At 44.1% G+C, this 19660-nt stretch overlaps 1 protein-coding gene across 3 annotated transcripts in view; it reads right to left on the minus strand.

The window, feature by feature from the left end:
* Positions 1–19660, minus strand: part of PLD1 (phospholipase D1) — a 106889-nt gene that overhangs the window by 35646 nt on the left and 51583 nt on the right. The window contains exons 9-16 of one of the 3 annotated variants that reach the window (XM_075003618.1): positions 17529–17681; positions 16069–16218; positions 14067–14150; positions 11954–12035; positions 7203–7313; positions 5193–5399; positions 3074–3290; positions 1996–2109 (exon numbers count right to left, since the gene is read on the minus strand). In XM_075003618.1, coding sequence (XP_074859719.1) covers positions 1996–2109; positions 3074–3290; positions 5193–5399; positions 7203–7313; positions 11954–12035; positions 14067–14150; positions 16069–16218; positions 17529–17681 — 1118 coding nt within the window. The remainder of the gene's footprint in view (positions 1–1995; positions 2110–3073; positions 3291–5192; positions 5400–7202; positions 7314–11953; positions 12036–14066; positions 14151–16068; positions 16219–17528; positions 17682–19660) is intronic. The other 2 variants (XM_075003621.1, XM_075003619.1) reach the window with 2 other exon arrangements.

The following is a 19660-nucleotide window of genomic DNA, read 5'->3' on the forward strand; positions in this document are numbered from 1 at the left end:
GTATTTTTGGTGAATATCAATAGTGTTTTAAAGTCATGTCAGCTCAATTTTCCACAATGTAGAAACTAAAATGACAAAAATGCCAGTCAACTGTTATTAAACAAATGGTAATTTCTACTCAACTTGTATTTGGTGCATACACTACTTATTAGAAAGGTAGTTTGGTCTGAATTCTGCTTTCAGATCTACCCTTACAGATTTAAAGTACTGAGTCACTTAAATACTTGATTTGTAGTAGTGTTGTTGGTCCCAGGATATTAGAGACAAGATGAGTAAGCTAATATCTTTTATTGACTTTGATGGTGAAAGAGACAAATTTTTTGAGAACTTGTATCTTTCACCAGCAGAAGTAGGGTCAATGAAATATATTATTCATCCACCTTGTCTCTCTAGTACATACTTTACCTTTTGGAACTTTTGCATAATCTATGATATTCCAGTAAATTAAAATATACAAACAACACTTTTACCTTATTAATGGGAAGTCTCTCTCATGCTGCAGAAATCCATTTAAATCATTTATATCAGAGTTTTCCAGTTTGAGCTTTAAAACATTCCCCAACTAATGAAAACTGAGATTCAGTATCACACTCGCAGAAAAGAATTGCCCTGAAAGCCAGCAAAGGTGGGCTCTGACACACAGAGATGTGGAGTCCAGAGAAAGGGACCCGACACACTTGAGAGGCCCCTAGGCAAACTGGGAGCGCGCTGCCCTGTCTCCCTAAGTTCCCAGCCACGCCTGAAAGCTGCCTGTGCTCCAATGGTGATTTAAAGGGCCCTGGGCTCCAGCCACGGCCACTCCTGTGATGGCTGGGAGCCCTGTGCCCCTTTGAATTACTGGACCCCAGATCAACTGCCCCCTCCCGCACCTACCTCCTACTGGAAGGCCTGGTCCAGTGTCAACGGGGGGGAACCTTTTTATGGGTCAGAGACCACTGATCCACTGAAAAATCAGTTGGGAGCCACACACAAGTGAGAAGCTAAATAAATAAATAAATAAAAACCCCACCCTCACTGACCTGGGAGACATTCACCTCACTCAGGCCACCCCGGCCCCACAAGGGGGAGGGCCAAACCTCAGGACTTCCCACCTAGGACTAGATTAACTCTTCTGGGGGACTGGGGCACCTAGTTTTTGTGGGGCTCCCCAGGCTCTGGAGTAGAGTCTAAATGAGGGGTTTAGTACGTGCCTTTGTGCTCATAACAAAATGTATTCTGCACATGGATGGAAAAAGTTAGAGGGAACACTAAATACAGTTACCAATATTTCACTGTCAGTCATGACTGTATACCTTCTTCTGTTCAACATCAGTAAAAGCAACTAAAATACCCGATCTTTTGAGGGCGAGTGAAGCCTCCTTGCCCTATAACTGAAATCAAAGCAACATACATCAAATAGGGACAGCCCACCTGCATGAGAAAGGGCCCTTTCAAGCAGCACAATCTATTGTCATTCTATGAACCAAAATACAGGTGAGGCTGATATACAGAATAGATGCACTCTCTTCCTATCTCACCCACTCGTAGAAAACTCTAACTTGGAGTGTGACAGTGGCCAGTTGTAGTCTTTCAGCTTTTACTTTTTCATATTCATGATTTTTTCAAGACTCTCTTCATATACTGGGCTGACTTAAAAATCCATTCTGGATTAAAGATGTTATTAATTTCAGAAATACTTCCATTACTCTGCATGAGGAATAGAGTTGCAAGGGGTTAACCCACAGAACCAGAATGAAACTTCTCAAGTGCACCTGCTGTACACGTTACATATTTATCTTCTCATTTATACTGCCACTTCCTGGAGTTGTTTAAAAATCCACCTCTGAAGAAAGTGATTCTGCCAGGAGTTCTTTGGAGGGGAATAATGCATAGATTGAAGGTAATACAAATGCTAAAAGTGTAGAATGTCAGGCCAGGAGCCACACCTAACTCTCACTGTGACCGAATAGCAAACACACCAACAGCGAAGCCTGCAGTGGGCAACCCTTCACTTACCGTCTTCACACTCAGTGAGCCCTGGCTTGGACTCAGTGGGATGATGAAACATTCTCAGATGGGGTTTTAAACTCTGGATTAAATTCTGCTGACTTCTACTAGGGTTACAATAACCTGCAGAGAGTTGAGATGCTCCATTTACAGTGAAAGTGCAGGAGAGCTTTTACCATATCAGCCACCCAATAATGTTTAAAACAACTTGCAGGACTTCAGTCCAATCAATTATAGACACTCTGCACATAAGATTAATAACGGTACAATGACCAAGGCCAATAGTAACACCTATTTGATGTTTTGAACAGCAATCAGAAAACATTCATGTTGCAAAATCACCACCAACATATGCTCATATTCTGAACTGGCTCTGTCCGTAGGCAAAGCGTTCTCCTGCCTATTGTTCCTGCTAGAGACATGAGTAATCTTTGTGAGGTCTGTTTTGGGGATCATACAACATGAAGTGCCCCTAGCCCAAAACCCCATGCAAAACACCTCTTCCACTGCTGCAGAAGTGAAGGGCTTGCTGGTATGAAGTCTGGCTTTTGGGTATACCTATGAGCCATCCTGTAACTTCAGTCATGACTAGAAATAAATACTGAATTCACATATTCAACTTTTGACCTGATTCTCCTCTCAAGAATATTTCCACCAAGTTATATTGGTTAAAACTTGATAAAACCAGTGTAAAGTGAGAGCATAAGCAGGCTCACAATATCTTCAGAGATCCTGACTTCATTTGATTAAAAAAAAAAATAAGATGCACAAATGCCATTGTCTCTGCTGCAGATGTAAAATGTTCCTAGCACAAAACAGCAAATGCATTACAACACATAGCACACCTCATATATTCCATCATATTATAGCATGGTTTCTTCATCTGCAGTTTGAGGCTGTCCCCAAACAAACTGAACACCTTCCTTATTTTTGGCAGTTGTTTATTAACCAAATTATGTTTTTAAAGGCAAACTCAAAGCTTCCCTACACAAAGTACTCTCTTAGTGGTTTAGGAAACTCTCCACCATTAGAGTAAACAATGCTCCCTATGGGTACGGCCTTGGTTAGGAGGAAAAGCATTACGTACCTGACTCACTGTCTATGCTGCTCACACTATCAGCATGGTGTAGGCCGTGCTTCTGGAGATGCTTATAAATGCTGAACCTGGAAAACTTTTTGGGTTTTCCTATTCCTTTCATTTTCGAAGAATCTAGCATGTCTTCACTATTTCTGCGTGTTGGCAGGTTTCCCAGGGGCTGAGTTTGAGGTTTTAGAGCTAAAGCTTCAGCAGACTCAGCTGTAGGCTTAAGACACAAAGAATACCTCATGGAAGATTATCTGTTTAAATTACAGGGGATTGCTCGTATCACATGCATCCAAACATTCACAGGGCCAAGTTCCGCCCTTCAACAAGCAGACACAGCTCCCATTGATGTCAGTGGGAACTGCAAATGCGTTTTACAGGAGATGAATGTGTCTTAGTGACGATTCAGCAGGAAACAAGCAAATAAAAACAGTGCATTCTGCCGTATGCTGCCTGTAAACATTTCTGGTTTATTACATATTCTGCAGAGGCTTTTACACATTTAGGCGCTTTTTAATATAAATAAATAAATAAATATTCTGCTTCATTCAGGCATGCAGCAGGGCCAGGCTTTCAAAAGAGCTCAGCTCTTCTGGCACCTAAATAAGGCACAAATATCCAGAGGTACTCAGTTCTCAGCAACTCCCACTGTGAAACCTCTGGCTCAATTTTCCAAAGGGCTTAGCACCCAACATGCACCCAGTACGCTGAGTTCCTGCAAAAAAACAGGGTATTTAATTTGGTGCCAAAATGGGAGTGTAAAAGTTCTGAAAACCTCTCTGGGATCATTCAGCACACAGCTAGGGTAGGCCTACCCAGCAAAGTTAATTCGAAATAACTTTGCTAGCACCTACACAACACAACTGCTATTGCAACATAATTGTGAAATAGTGGTTGGTTTATTTCAAAATAGGCAAACCTGACTGCATGAGGAATAGCACCTATTTCAAAACAGCTATTTCGTAACAGGAGCTTCATAGACACGGGATAGAGACAATTTTGATATAAGCCATAGGGTGTCCAATGGCTCTATTGCAAAACAGACTCTACTGTGCGTAGATGCCGTATTTCCATATAGCACTGAGCTATTTTGAAATGAATTTTGTGTGAAATAAGCTATTCCAGAAAATCTCTTAGGCTATGGCTACAACATAGTTGCTATTTTGGGATACAAATGCCATGCTCAAAATAGCAGCGCTATTACAAGCATGGTATTCCGGTTCTGGTACCCCTCGTCATACGAGGGGTAGCAGAAAGTTGGAAATAGCTGCTTTTTTCAAGCTTGGGCACCGAAGTTTGAAATAAGTTAACTCAAAATAAATTACAGTAGACCCCTGAGTTACGTGAGGGTTGCATTACTGGGCAACCTTGCATAACTCAAATTTCACACAAGTTGAGGGGGAGCCTGGCTCCCAGCTCCTCTGGGCTTGCAGGAGCCAGGAAACTGACCAGTGCTCAGTGGTGGAGCACCGGTGAGAAGCCACGCCACTGCAGCTGTCTGTCCCTTGGCTCACCCAGCTGGGGGAGCTGGGCAGGTAGACAGCCATGGCAGAGTAGCTTCTCCCAGGGGCTGGCGCAGGGAGCTGGTGGAGGAGCTGCATTCCTGCCAGCACACAGACCCTGGGAACCCCAGGATTTTGACTTGCATTAACGCACGTGAAGCGCAAGTCGAAATCACATAAATCAGGGGTTTACTGTATGCAATTTGCACATTTGCAATCTGCAATCTGTGGAAGTTATTTTGAGTTAACACTGCAGTGTGCCGTAGCCTTATGGAATTGCTTATTTCAAAATAAGGCTGCTGTGTACACATCCACCTACTGGACTTGCTACACTTACAACAATTGCTCTGCATTCCTGTCACTGCCCCTGCAGCACAGCTGCACAGGTCTTCACCAGCATGGACTTTTGAGCAGCTGAAGGACTGGGTCCTAATAAAGGTACAATTTTATTAGCCATGATGAACTCCACAGGAGCTCCTCACGTGCAAAGGCTATTGATGCATAACTTCTAAGCCTTCATTCTGGAGTAACGTGAGTTTCTTATTTCCATTTTGTGTGACCATCGTCTAGTGGACCCAGCACTAAATGTGAACTGCCACATGTAGAGAATTCATGCTTACTGTGAGATTCACTGTCGAAGTGGACTTTACTCCTGTCATTCGTTTCACACTGCCAACGTCCGTCAGCCTGTGTTCATCATCATCCCACCTCCCATAGGCCAAGTCGATGCCACCAACAAATGCTACAGACTGGTCAATGACAACAAGCTTCTCATGATGAGCCCACAGGTACACTGAGGATGACACATGATCTGGATGCCTCATCACCTGAATAAAAAAAAAAAAAAAAAAAAAAAAATCACTGAACTCAGGTCTTATGTAGAAGACAAACAATTTTAACCAAGATATTACTAAAAACTTTGCCTGGAAGGCCATGGGAGTTTAGTTGGACCAACAGGATCTGCCAATGGCCAAATATTAAGTGGTTTTTGTTTAGGACTTTTCTACATTAGACAATTGTATCATTTTAACTAGACCAGTATAGTCTGAGTGGTACAACCTGCCTAGTGTGGACACATTTATAATGGTATAAAGACATGTTCCCTTTTATGACAGAAAATAACGATATTAGAATTCTCCCAATCAGAAGAAGTGGGTCTGTCCCACGAAAGCTCATCACCTAATAAATTATTTTGTTAGTCTTTAACACGCTACAGGACTTTTTAGTTTTATACTAGAATGAGTCACTAGAATCAGTCAAAAAATGGTGACGTAACAGTATTCACAGGAGGATTTTCATTGCTGTAAGTATTGCAGTTAGAAAATTGGCCATGTCATTTGCTCGTTAGTTTGCTGATAGCTGTTTCGAACTAGAGAAAAGGAAAACAGAACCAGGCTCATTTTCTTTATTTTTGAAAATGAAAGTGTAATAGACAATGTTCCCTGTAAGGTGATCACTTGGGCGGCCACCCAGAAGAGATTCTGGTGCCACCCACTGATTAGCAGAGTGCCTACAGTGATCACAGCCAGCAGTGTGTATTTCTACTGGTGGGGCACATCTGTGTGTCTCCATGAATGTAACAAAATTTATTCTGCACACAGGTGGAAAAATATTAAAGGGAACATTGGTGACAGACAATTTCAATATGTAATTATTTAAGAGCCTAACTGCAAACATTGACCAATGGTGTTTAAAATCAACCCCGATCTATTTTGGCATAAAGGAATGCTGTGGAATGTGGACATATTTTGATAGATGTTTTTAAGGCCAGAAAGGGCTACCAGATCATTCAGTCTGGCATGCTGTTATGACACAGTCCATAGGATTGCACCTTGTTACTCTTGGACTGAGCCCAAGAACTTGTGTTTGCCTAAAGCACATGTATAAGAAAGGTATCCAAATCCACCTCTTTCCTTGTTCATTTGTTTCACTCACTAATCGCTAAGGCTATGATTTTGTCATGGAGTCACTGACTTCCAAAGAACTCCAGAACTTCACCCCCAGCGACTTGGAGCTTCAGGGTCCTTCCACTTCCTGCAGCGGCAGGGAGCTGCAAGGTACCCCCACTATCTGAGACAGTGGGGCCCCAAGTGATGAATAGCAAAGGTCTCTGAACTCCCAGCCACCCCACAACTGCCTAGACCCTTACTGTTTATCATGGGTATTTTTAGTAAAAGTCAAGGACAGGGTTCTTTCCAAGATGGGGTTTGTTTTCAAAAGAGCCCCGTCTACACTTTTTTTCTTTTGAAATAATCTCTCAGGAAAAGAGATTATGCAAATGAAGCATGTGATATATAAATCAGCACCTCATTTGCATTTCCAATTTCCCTCATGTGCATTCCTCTTTCGAAGGAGGAATGCACATGCAGACGCAGCTTCTGTGTATGAGTAGAAAGGATGTTTCCTCAGGCTCACATCCAAGTGCAACTTTCTACTTATTCTAACTTCATTAACTTCGCACAGAAGTGTGACTTAGAAAAATATTCTCCTTTGTAATGGTGATTGCAAATGCATTTCCTACTCATTGTGATGACTTTGCTCATCTCTCCCCCACATTCAGAGCACTGATGTAGACGCACAGAACAATGAGCATTCAGGTGCTTCCTAAAGGTTACAGGGTATACCACTACCTTGATGTTTGGATGTAGATGCATCAGAGTCCGCTTGCTGTATTCACTGTTGATCCCTAGAGCGAGCTCCACCTCTTTGTAGAGCATTACAAAAATTCTCACTCCTTGTTGCTGTCAGAAAAGAAAGGAAATGCAGGATAAGCATATATTTACATAGATATTAGAAAACCAAAGCAAGAAACTGCTAGACTTCTATATTCAGTGGGATGGCAGCATGAGGAGAAGGGAACAGGTTATTCTCAGGGGGCAAAACTAGGGGTGAAATCACACACCAAAAAGGTCAGTTCCTGGACAGACGCTGCCAGATCTCTAAGCACTTGATCCTGAAATGTACTGAGAAACCTCATGTCCCATTACCTCTAATACTTTCTCTTGGGGAAAGTTCTGAGGTATTTTCTGTGATGATGCAGCGCAGAACTTTTCCTGACACAGGCTGATTTCACCTACGTCCAGCGCTCTTTTTGTGCCAGTATTTGCCAGTACTGAGTTTTCAATGCCCTTCAAACTGAGTAGGACTCTTCAGGGCCTTCGGAAGGCTTTATCGTGCAGATGTGTTTCAGAACATGTCCATGAAAAATATTTCACTTTGAGACAGCAGCAACCTTCCAGCTGGTTCCTTTACAAGACACACTTGTAATGTGCCTTTCAGAGGCTCAGTTACGCCACACTGACTCCTACTGAGTACTATCTTACTCCATATGTCTGTCTTCCACTGGTTTGCACATTTCTCCCAGTACAATTTGGCTACATATAGAGTCAGGTCCTGAGCCATTGCAAAACAGCGTAGCACGAATGACAACTTACATGAACCCAGGATCTTTCACACTCACTTAACCATTCACTAACCTGTATTTCTATTAAGTTTCTATTAACAGTTTAAACCCCCTCCATGTTATGGACCATAGTCTATCTACCAACCCAATGGCCAATGAAGTCCAGGGAAGCACTGTGTGGACATCAAATGATAACTATGTATGATCAAAGCTACCAATCACTTATGGCCCTAGTGTGGCAATGATTTCTTATCCATGTTAGGCAACTACTTCCACGTGTTGATATGGTAAATAAAGACAGATTCTCTCAGTGGGCATGACCTGTAGATATGTTCTAGCTTCCATAAAACAAGAACTTAAGAATGGCCACACTGGATCGGATGAATGGTCCATTTAAGCCAGTATTCTGTCTTCCTACTGTGGGGAGCACCAGATGCTGCAGAGGGAATGAACACAACAGGGCAATCAAATGATCCATCCCCTATCACCCAGAGCCAGCATTTGGCACTCAGGCCGTGTCTACACGTGCCCAAACTTCGAAATGGCCACGCAAATGGCCATTTCGAAGTTTACTAATGAAGCGCTGAAATGCATATTCAGCGCTTCATTAGCATGAGGGCGGCAACGGCGCTTCGAAATTGACGCGGCTTGCCGCCGCGCGGCACATCCAGATGGGGCTCCTTTTCGAAAGGACGCCGCCTACTTCGAAGTCCCCTTATTCCCATGAGCTGATGGGAATAAGGGGACTTCGAAGTAGGCGGGGTCCTTTCGAAAAGGAGCCCCGTCTGGACACGCCGCGCGGCGGCAAGCTGCGTCAATTTCGAAGCGTCGCTGCCGCCCACATGCTAATGAAGCGCTGAATATGCATTTCAGCGCTTCATTAGTAAACTTCGAAATGGCCATTTGCGTGGCCATTTCGAAGTTTGGGGCACATGTAGACGTAGCCTCAGAGTGTTAGTGACACCCAGAACATGCAGATGCATCCCTGATGATCTTGACTAATAGCCACTGGTGGACCATGAACCAATATATAATGTAGCATATAATGGCACCACCAGGTTCTCCAGGAACTTATCTAATTTTCTTTTTTAAATCCAGTTATAGTTCTGGCCTTCACAACATCCTCTGGCAGTGATTTCCATAGGTTGATTGTGTGTCATGTGAAGAAACACTTCCTTTTGTTTGTGTTAAACCTGCTGCCTGTCAATTTCATCAGGGGACCCAACCTTGGTTCTGTGAAGGGATATACAACACTTCATAAAATCATTTATGATGTGGAGAAAATGAATAAACTCCTAGCACAACCCCCCTCTGTCACCTCTTTTCCAAGCTGAACAGTCTCAGCCTTTTTAATTCCTCTTCATATGGAAGCTGTTCCATACTCCTGATCATTTTTGTTGACTTTCTCTGCACCTTTTCTATTTCTAATGTATCTTTTTTGAGAAGAGGCAGACAGAACTACACAGAGTATTCAAGGTGTGGGCATACCACGAATTTATATGGTGGCATTATACTATATCCACTGGATTGCCCTTGTCTTCGTTTGTTGACCCCTCCAAAGAATTCTAAGACATTGATCAGGCACAATTTCCTTTTGCTAAAGCCACGTTAATTCTTCCCCAACAAATTGTGGTCATCTATGCTTTAATGATTCTGTTCTTTACTATAATTTCAACCAATATGCCTAGCACTGAAGTTAGGCTTACCAGCTGGTAACTACCAGGCTTGTGTCTGCAGCCTTTTTAAAAAAAAAATGGCATCACATTAGCTATTCTTCAGTCAGCCAACAGAGAACCTGATTTAAGTGATAAAATTGTTTTAAAATTAATAAATTGATTTAGATAAATTTAAAGGAGAAGAGTTTTTCTTTATCTTTTGGCTACTAAAAGAACTTCTGTGAAATAGGGGTATCTAAGATTATATTAATACTTCCACTGAGGCTTCTGCCCTTTTCATACATAACTATATGGCCTGCAGTGATAATATCTTCCAAAGCAGCAACTCAACACCACTATCTTTACTGGCTGGACCAGGGCAAACCAGCTGAAGATGCAGTTGAGTGTTCCAGGCGATCATGGCTGACACCTTTTCTCCATGGCTCCACTGCTCATTCACAGACACGGAATAAAAATCTTCAGGCTGAATACAGAGAACTATTATTGCCGGGGATACATTCTGGAATTGACAACAAATGCACCACTGTATTTTCCAATCTCCATAGATATGAGATTTCTGAGATACTGGGGAAAATAAAACTAACTGGTTCAGTAGGTCGGTGATGCTCTTCTTTGTCCCTACATGCAAATATGCATGTATAGAAGCACAACCTTTCAAGCATTTCAAAGCACCAGTCAGATTAAACAAAAAAGGTACTGCAGACAAAGAAGTCATCAGCAATTTGAAATGCTTCAAGAAAGATAAAAATAGAACAAGTCTTAACTATAACAGAGCTATCAGAGCATTCAGTTGCACTCTGGCCTGCCATGCACCCATGTGCTTATTCAGCTTCTGCTGAAGTGTGAATCAGAGTTTAGGACTTTGTCTCATCTTTATGTCTGCAAGTTCCACATCATGGGAACCTGACCAAGTCTGTACATCTTACATCACTAACATATTTTATAACCCCTGAATTCCTTCTAAAGTCAATATATATACTTGGGTATAACACCCTACCATGCCCTGCTCCTCTTTAATTGTCCACAATGGGGAACAAAGGGCCAGGACTCCTGCTCACCTGCTTACAGCTACAGCCAAGATCTGCAGGGCTAAGCAGAGGAGTAAATGTTGGCCTGACACAATTGGCCTTACTCCCCTTTTTGGCCAAGCAAAGGATGTGATAATCAAGCCCATGCTAATGTAGGGATGGGGGCAAAGAAATGATGAAGTAGGATAAGGACAGAAAATGAGGGTAAACTACAAAAACAAAAAAAAAAAAAGAAGCTCCCGAGGTTTCTCCAGACACATTAACACAAATCACCTTTATAGACAGAAAGTGTATCACCTACCCGACTTTTTTTCTGGCTGGGGACTTCTCTATATAAGTTTCCATTTCCCTATAATTCCTGTTTGCTGCTCTCACTGGCATGGTCAGGGAATCAAGTGGCTGCTGGCAATTTAACAAATCTCACTAAACCTGCTCCAAGCAGGACCAGGGTGGAGCTGCACTGGCACTAACGGTGTCAGGAAACACTAAGAACAATCTACTGCAGACAGGCGTTTCCTTAGTAAAATAAGAAACATCCTACCAGTAACATGAATGAAGCGCTCTGTCTCTGCATGGCCACCCACAACAGCCGGGTCACCCTATGGGGCATGACTCCAGGGACTGCTGTGGGAAGTCTGGCTCACTCTCTCTTAATTACATACATGGAAGAGAAGTGCTGGGGGGATGCAGGGCAGAGCAGGAGACAGCTGTATCCATGCCCAGCAATATGGTGCAGCCATTAGGTGAGGAGACAGAGTCACTCCCTCATGGAAGAGAAGTTGCTGGGGTGTGTAGGAAATGGAAGTGGTGCTGTGGCCTGGCACCCCCAAAGACTTCCACCTCAAAGCTAAGCCCGCTGTAGGAAGTAGAGAATGAGGCACCTCCTCCCTCCCAAAACTGCAGCAGAACAGGGTGCCGCACTGAACGTCACTCAGCTCTTTGGCGACCAGCCCTAGCCCTCAGCACTCAGCTTCCCACTCCCTGCTGCTGCTTGCCAAACTGACAGCAGAGCAGCCCCTGCATCTTTCTTCTGTTGCTGGGGGGAAGACAGGGCCTGCTGTTCTGGCTGGCCCTGCCCACCTGGAACGACACACAAGTCGATCTGGGCAGGGCTTCTACCTGCACACAGAAAGAGGGAAGGATAGGTCACTGCAGAACAAAAAGGCATGGAGCTTCATTATGAGACCCCCAGTCCTGCCTGAGCTGCATGGAGCCTCACCATAGGGTTCATTGCCATCAGGGCCCAAGCTAGCCTGTAAGCACAGCACACCTACCGCTTTCCGCTTGAGAATGCAGTCCAGTCTCCAGTGATTCCCCTCTACCACGGGTCGCTTCATAAAGATTTCTGGGCTCAGCCTAAGGAAATGAAAAGATGAAAAATCTCCAAACACTCTGTGCTGCGAAAACAATGTGTGAGGTCAACTAATCAACTTCACTAATGACAGAGAAACAAAGAGTTTATTCACTAAGGCCGTGTCTACACCTAGCCCCAAACTTCGAAATGGCCACGCAAATGGCCATTTCGAAGTTTACTAATGACGTGCTGAAATGCATATTCAGCGCTTCATTAGCATGCGGGCGGCCGCGGCACTTCGAAATTGACATGCCTCGCCGCCACGCGGCTCGTCCCAACGGGGCTCCTTTTCGAAAGGACCCTGCCTACTTCGAAGTCCCCTTATTCCCATCAGCTCATGGGAATAAGGGGACTTTGAAGTAGGCAGGGTCCTTTCGAAAAGGATCCCTGTCGGGAGGAGCCGCGCCAATTTCGAAGTGCCACGGCCGCCCGCATGCTAATGAAGCGCTGAATATGCATTTCAGCGCTTCATTAGTAAACTTCAAAATGGAGTTTGGGGCTAGTGTAGACGTAGCCTAAGTGCGAAATCGGCTTCCCCACGATTTGTTTTTTTCACACCGCTGCCTGTTTGCTCTCTAACAACAGTGCTGTTTTTAACATGTGGTGTGTCCTCTTTGTAGTACAGAGGCCAATGGCCTAGCATTGATGGGAATCAGGTTATTGCTTTTAGCACCCAGTGGGCCAAACTTAGTGTTGCTTCATGAGGTACAAGAAAACAAGTTTTCATTCTCATGTGGGAAAAAAAAATATATATACTCCAGGCAGATATGAAAGCAATTTGGGTGTTAAAGGAAAATACTTAGGATTCTAGCTCCCCCAATACCTCAACTATTTGAAATTTTTAATGTATGCTGTATTTTTCCTTGCTGCCCTCCCTTCAAGATAGAATGTCACCCCTTCACATCAGGATAGCATTCACTGAGATGTGGCTTTTAAAGTCAGAAGGGACCATTAGATCATGCAGTCTGCCACTCTGTATAAATAAACCATGGAGTTTCATCCAGTTACTCCTATCGTGAGCCTAATAACTTTCAATGAAGCACGTTGCTCACAACATGCTTCCAACAGCAGCGTTTCTCTAAGGTTCTGGAACTTCCCAGTGTGTTTCTCAATCCCAGGCCATGATAACAACTGCCTCTTGCCTGGTGAACAAATCTTCAAGGCAGGAGACAAAAGGACTGAAATACCCACCCTGCTGAGTGACAGCTGTGCCCCGGGGAAGTTAAAACACCTCTTCTAGGGTGTGCGCTGTAACACATCTATTTTCTAAGCTGCACACAAAACTTTTACAAGCAGCAACACCCAACAGCAGGAGAAAGAGATCTAGCCAAGGCACTCTCAGCCCCACTAATTACTGTGCTCTGGATGCTGGGTGGATGCAGGAAAATCATCTCTGCCTCTAACAGCAAACACCACATAGCGATGAGCAGCACCTGCTAAATGAACAGCTTAGGGCTAAAATATGCTTATTTCTTATGCAGGTGTGTATGGAGGAGGGAGAGCTGAGTGGGTCTGCAGTCCTCTAATTATTCCCCTCGGGGTGCCCCCAAAGTGGGGGGCAGGGAAGTGACAAAGCTTTGTCACCCCATGTGGCAGTCAGCAGAGCTGGCCTGCCATAGAAAGTGGTGTCAGGAGAATGCCCTTCATTGCTTAAGTGGTATACAAACGTGTACATTTCCTGTTGTGTTGGGAGACCTTCTACTTCCCTGGGACATTCCCAGGGAGCTTCCACTGCAGCTGTGCAGCCCGGTACTGTTCTCAATGCAGGTGGTGCCTCCCTGGGCCACGAAGCCCTTCAAGATTATTCTGCAGAAGGAGACACCTAAACTGATGATTTTAAGCATGCGCTTTTGCTGCCAAGTCTCCTGAAAAGGCCTTTGAATGAAAGCCCGCACTGTGAGAGGTAGGATGTGCTGCCAAACCATCTGGCGGCACTGCTAGTTTCCATACTGTCAGGCCTTTGAATAGTGCAGCATTGTAATGAACGTTCTCAGAGAGCCTGCTGGACAGAATCCAAATGCAGGGATACGAACCACCAATCTGTGATGAAAATTTCTTCTTTTGCTGCCTCCATGGCATTTGCCACATCTTCAAAATACCCCTTGGCATTGATATACCTGAGAAAAAAAACAAACACAATACTTGGATATTTCTTTTAATCAAATGGAGAATTCATAGTTACGGGAAACATCTCAGTACTAATGTAGTACCCAGGGGGCACTGAGACCTCATCGGGGGTGAGTACAGTCTCTGCTCTACAGCCTCAGCTGAGATCCACCTGGCTGTTTGCTCACGTGGTAGTGTGCAGGGCTTTAGACCCTATGCTCGTAGGGGCTATTCCTGGTGCTGGCATCCTGGGTCTGTTGGTGTTACACTAGCTAATGAAAACATGATTTAAATTCCTCTTTCAAAAGCAAAACACATTTTATTTCATGGACTAGGACCACATGCAAGGAGAATTTCAAACCATTGTATTGATTTAACGAAGATATTAAGAATCAAATACTGTTGTGGCAACAAGCATGGCCAGATGGCCCTGGTATCTGTAGTCTTCCACATTCTTTTTTTTTTTCTTAGTGCTTGAGGATCTTCAGACTCTCGGAAAGATACACAGTGGTGGTGTGAGCTTTGGGCTGTGCAAGGTCTTGAGGTACAGCAGGGTGGGGAACCTTTTTGGGTTGGGGGCCACTATGACCCATGGAAAAAATCAGTTGGGGAACACTTGCATGTGAGAAGAAAAACAAAACAAAACAAACCCTCACAGATGTGGTCCCCATCTGAGAAGGCAAAAAGATATTCTCTTCACCATTCAATTCACTACCATCAAGTTCTGCCCCACAGAGTAGGGCAGGGTTCTGCAACCTGCAGCTTTTTAAGGGTTTCTTTGTGGCACCTGATGCCATAATTGCAAATTGAAAAAAAATCAAACAAACAAAAGACCCCAAAACCTCCTGATTATTTTTGATGAACGGTGAACACCTAAAAAGCCCAACAATGAACAACTCATATCTAAATTGTAAATGATGTGTGATCTCAAACTACTGGATAACTCCTCATAAATATGTGCAGTGCATTGTGGGATATGATACTGTATCTGTGTTTTGATCATGCTGCTAATAAAGTCTTGATTTTGAAAAGGAAAAAGAAGCTTGCGGTATTCCTGCTGTAAAGGACAATGCACATTTTAAGAAAGAAAACTCAAATTAAAGGGTTACAAAAGTACTGTTTGACTTTGTTAAGAAATATTTAGTATTCACATGAATCGTGGCTCTTGAATTATTGAGTTTTTTACCAAATTTGAAAAAAGGGCTCTTCTCGCTATTTTGGTTGCCGACCTCTGGTGTAGGGGGACTACATTTTGCAGGGGCCCCTAGACTCTGCAGTTGGACTTGAGGGCAGGATGTAGGGTGTAGCAATGAGCTTGGGGTGCGGGGTCTGGGATGGAGGTAGGGTGCAAGAGTGAGCTGGAGGTGGATGGGTGATCTAGACAGGAGGCTGGGTGCAGTAGTGGGCAGAAATTTTCAGAAAGCACACAAGATATTTAGCACACCTACGGGACTTACATGCTTTTGAAAATGTTACCTAAAACTAGTCGTCAAGCTAAGAAGTGAAAGGTAGAAGCTTCTGAACTAATGAGAATGTTCTCTTCTCCATTCATAAGCACATTATTTATGTACTTTAATCTGAGTCACATGTGCATCAAGATATTACTTTTATTCTGAAGAAAATAAACCACTAACGTGTCCAATCTCAATAAAAAATAAAAAAAAAAATATAAAAGCTCTGACCCCTGAAAAGTCATAACAGGAGTGAAATGGTTACTCTACTAACCCAACATTTTTCTGAACCTGCATCTTTGATACTCCCATAGTGATGTACGGCACCCAGAGCCAGTGAATTCAAACACCTAATATCTTTAAATGCGAATGACAAATCAGAAGGTCCATGACCTTGCTGCCACTGAAGAGAATGACAGCTTTGCCATTGATTTCCACGGGAGACACGATATTCTTACTACTGCAGGGGCCATCTTACCACTTTGCCAAAGTATTCTCCTGCACAGCAGCATACGACCCAAATCTGTGATCTGTTAGAAAATTTTTGCCATGTTTATGAATGAATTCTTCTATTCCCTGCCCCCACCATCGGGCATGTCTGTAGCTGTTACACTTCAAAATCAATGACCTGGAAAATAACCAAAGAACAGGAAAGAACGAGTAAGCAACAGATTTATTTGGCCTACTTCTCACTATCAGAAGATGTTGTTATGGGAAGTGAGTATCAATCACATTTTGTTTAATCAAAAGTAACCAGCAGCCAGGTAAGTAGCAGAGATTTAAAAAAAAAAAAAATATTTCAGCACCTAGATAGCAGAATTACTGACAACCTACAAATGCAATAGATAGATATTACCTGCACCTTTTGAACATTATGGCTTACCTCTATATAGCCCCATTGATTTAAACGGGAAAGCCCCAGTAACTGGAAGCAGAATATGACATCACAGATGCTAAAAAAATAAATTACCATTTACCTCAGCAGCAGGCAATGATTTTTTCAGTTGGGGGAGGCCACCAAAATTTTGGTAGGTTGTCATGGGCTGCACGTTTCTATTACGTTAATGAAAGGGGCATGGGATCTGGGATGGAGTCTGGGTGCAGGAGCAGGTTCTGACTTGGAGCAGGGCTATAGAAGGGGAAGCAGAGTTGGGGAAGGAGCTTAAGTGCAGGCAGGAGATGGACTGGGAGGAGGTGCAGGTGGGTTTGTGGGGTGAAGGCGCTGGCCCTGGAGGGGAGGAACGTACCAGAAGTGGCTCCCAGCCAGTAGTACAGTGTGGCACTCATGCCATGGTGACCCTACACCACTCAAAATGGTCAGTGTCTCTGAGCACCTCTTCTTAGACAAAAGGGTAGTGATCCTCCACATACTGCTTCAGCATGCAAGCACCACCCTCACAGTTCCCACTGGCTGTCTTTTGGCCAATGGGAGCTGAAAGGATGGCATTGGGGAGGGCAAAAGATCTGTTGCCTCCCTCTTTCCAAGGTGTGTACGGAGACACCCTCGCCAGCAGCATCCAGCCACGGCGCTTCTGGGAGAAGCATGTCTGGGTCTATGGAAGGCTGCCCAAGCACCCTGTTGGGCTGCAGACACCTTTCTCTGGCTCTGGCCTGGAGGGTCATACTGAAGGAAAATGTTTGGTGGGCCAGATCCAGCCTGTGGGCCTTATTTTGTCCACCCCTGATTTACATCCAGCATGGAACTGTCTCACAGATCTGGAGTCTGGTCCCACATTACTAGAGTCACTGGATTCTTCTGGCTTTCCTCCCTGTTAGAAGGGGAGAACCCCAGAAGGAGATGCTAATTGAAACATGCTGACATACCGTAGCCGGTGCATGTAGCAAACACACCCTGCATATAAGAGAATTGCTTCTTTTAATTAAAGGAAGGCCATTTTTAAGTGGAAAAAGTCAGCTATATAAAATACGCTTTCTCACCTGGAGAGATTGTCAATCCGCAACCCATATTCTGTTTCAGTCTCTTTCTTGCCAATCTTAACGCTGAATTCTTTATCAACCAGCAGGACAAAAGAAATGGCTCCGCTATCTGGCTTCATGTACGTGAGGAAAGAGTCTTTCACTACTAACCACCTACAAGGGGAGAGAACATTGATCTCAAAATTCACTTCAGAAACGATGGCCATCCAATGACAGAAAATGAACAGTGGTTTTTATGGGAGAACTCCATGCTATTCATTCTCAGGGTCTGAAGCAGGCAAGGAAGGGTTTGTAACCTATTAGGAGCAGTTTCTGTGCAATATGGTTGAGAAATTTGGCATCTGATTGTGCTCTCAGAGGGGAGTCGTACAGGAGTAACTCCATTGAAATTAGAGTGAAACTGATGAAAGGGAATGAAGAATCAGCCTCTGGAGGGTTGATTAAAGCAACAGGTGGTATACAAAGTCCTGAATCTGGATGCTCAAACCAGCAGCTAAGTGACAGAAAGGATGGTGCCATACTGAGGGTGGTAGATGGGGACTTGGGGAAATGAGGTTACATTTTCTGCTTTACCACAGAAACCTTATGTAACCTTAGGCATGTCACTTAGTTTCTCCATGCCTCAACTTCCCCATCTGTAACACAGGGATAACAGCACAGAGATACATACATTCCAACCTGTGAAGTGCTCAGACAATACTGAACTGGGAGCTATTCAAGTATCTATGAGAAATTCAAGTACATTTTAGGCACTTGAATGCTAAAGTGCACCACCAAATTCAGGTATATCATCGCAGTGGAAACCAGATTCTGTATGACCACATCCTGTATAAACGGCTGCATGATGGACAAGGTGGACCGAAGATTCTCTTAATCCAGGAGTATTATTTTGGTGGCCTGCAATAGCCATGGGCGCTGTGCGAGCAGCTCACTCTAGTCAGAGTTTCTCATGTATTATTTATAAAGGTGCTGAAGCCTATTAAAGCAAATGGAAAATGTACAAAGAGGACACTTTGGAAAGGTTTCATTGCCAAGCAATAGGCATCAGAATGGAGAAACAAAATGAGACATGACTAGCAGGTTTTGTGTCAGCACTACAGTCCTGAGGCACACTGGAAAAATATTTCCCTGTCAGGGTCCAAATATTTTTGCCATCACTGTGTACACACCTATGAATACTGTGCTGAACATCCTCCCTCCTCCACCCCACCACACGACTCAGTCACATGGCCTTAGTCCAGATCTTTGCTCATATAATTTGATGTACAAGGAAAGAGAAAGTAGCTTTAAAGCAAGCGCAAAGACATATCAGTTACTGCATCTTTCACAGAAACTTGAAGTGTTATGTTGGCAGAACCAGTTCAGCTTCATTACTCCACATTCAAACTGTGCCATGCTCCCACATTGGTTTTCTGACCCTGACACTCATCACATAGCAACAGGACATAGTTGGGGTCACATTTAGGAAACTGGGGGCTCTATAAAGATTGCTACTGTGGGATCTGTGCTTTTGTTTCCTCCTCCCTCTTCCCTAGACTAACACCAGCCACAGGGACCAGCATGTTAGTTACCAACACACTCCCCAATCCTGCATCAAATTTGCCTCAGCCATAAAATCAAGGGAGCCCTGTCCAGAGCTACTGAGGGACGGTGGGCACCTCACTGGGGCCCAGCCATTTAAAAGGCCCCGGAGCTCCCAGCCACAGCCACCACTACCGCAGCAGTAGCAGCAACAGCCCTTTAAGTAGCTGACAGAAGCCCCAGCAGCATGTGCCCTGTAGGTCCAACAGCGCAAAAGGGTTTACCCCAGCCCCACTCATTCCACCCAAGGCCCCACCCTTTCCCGGGGTCCTGGAGTTGGCTCTCCCCAGTGCTGCTGAAGATTCTTGTCAGCCCTATCCCTGTCCCCTTGCTCAGAGAATCCAGGGGTCTCACACGTATGTTAACAATGCAAACAGAACACAAATACAGGCAGCTCTGTTGACTTGTAAAGCAGCCCTTAAAGGAAGGAGCACTGTCTTGCCTACAAGCCAGAGTGTGCTCAATGTGCTATAATGAGGAGCCGGTCTCACAAGCAACCTGAAAATGACAGTGGAACTCCTTAGCCACAATGAATAGAACAAAGAGGTACG

This window comes from Carettochelys insculpta, chromosome 10 (assembly GCF_033958435.1).
Source record: "Carettochelys insculpta isolate YL-2023 chromosome 10, ASM3395843v1, whole genome shotgun sequence".
NCBI lineage: Eukaryota > Metazoa > Chordata > Testudines > Carettochelyidae > Carettochelys > Carettochelys insculpta.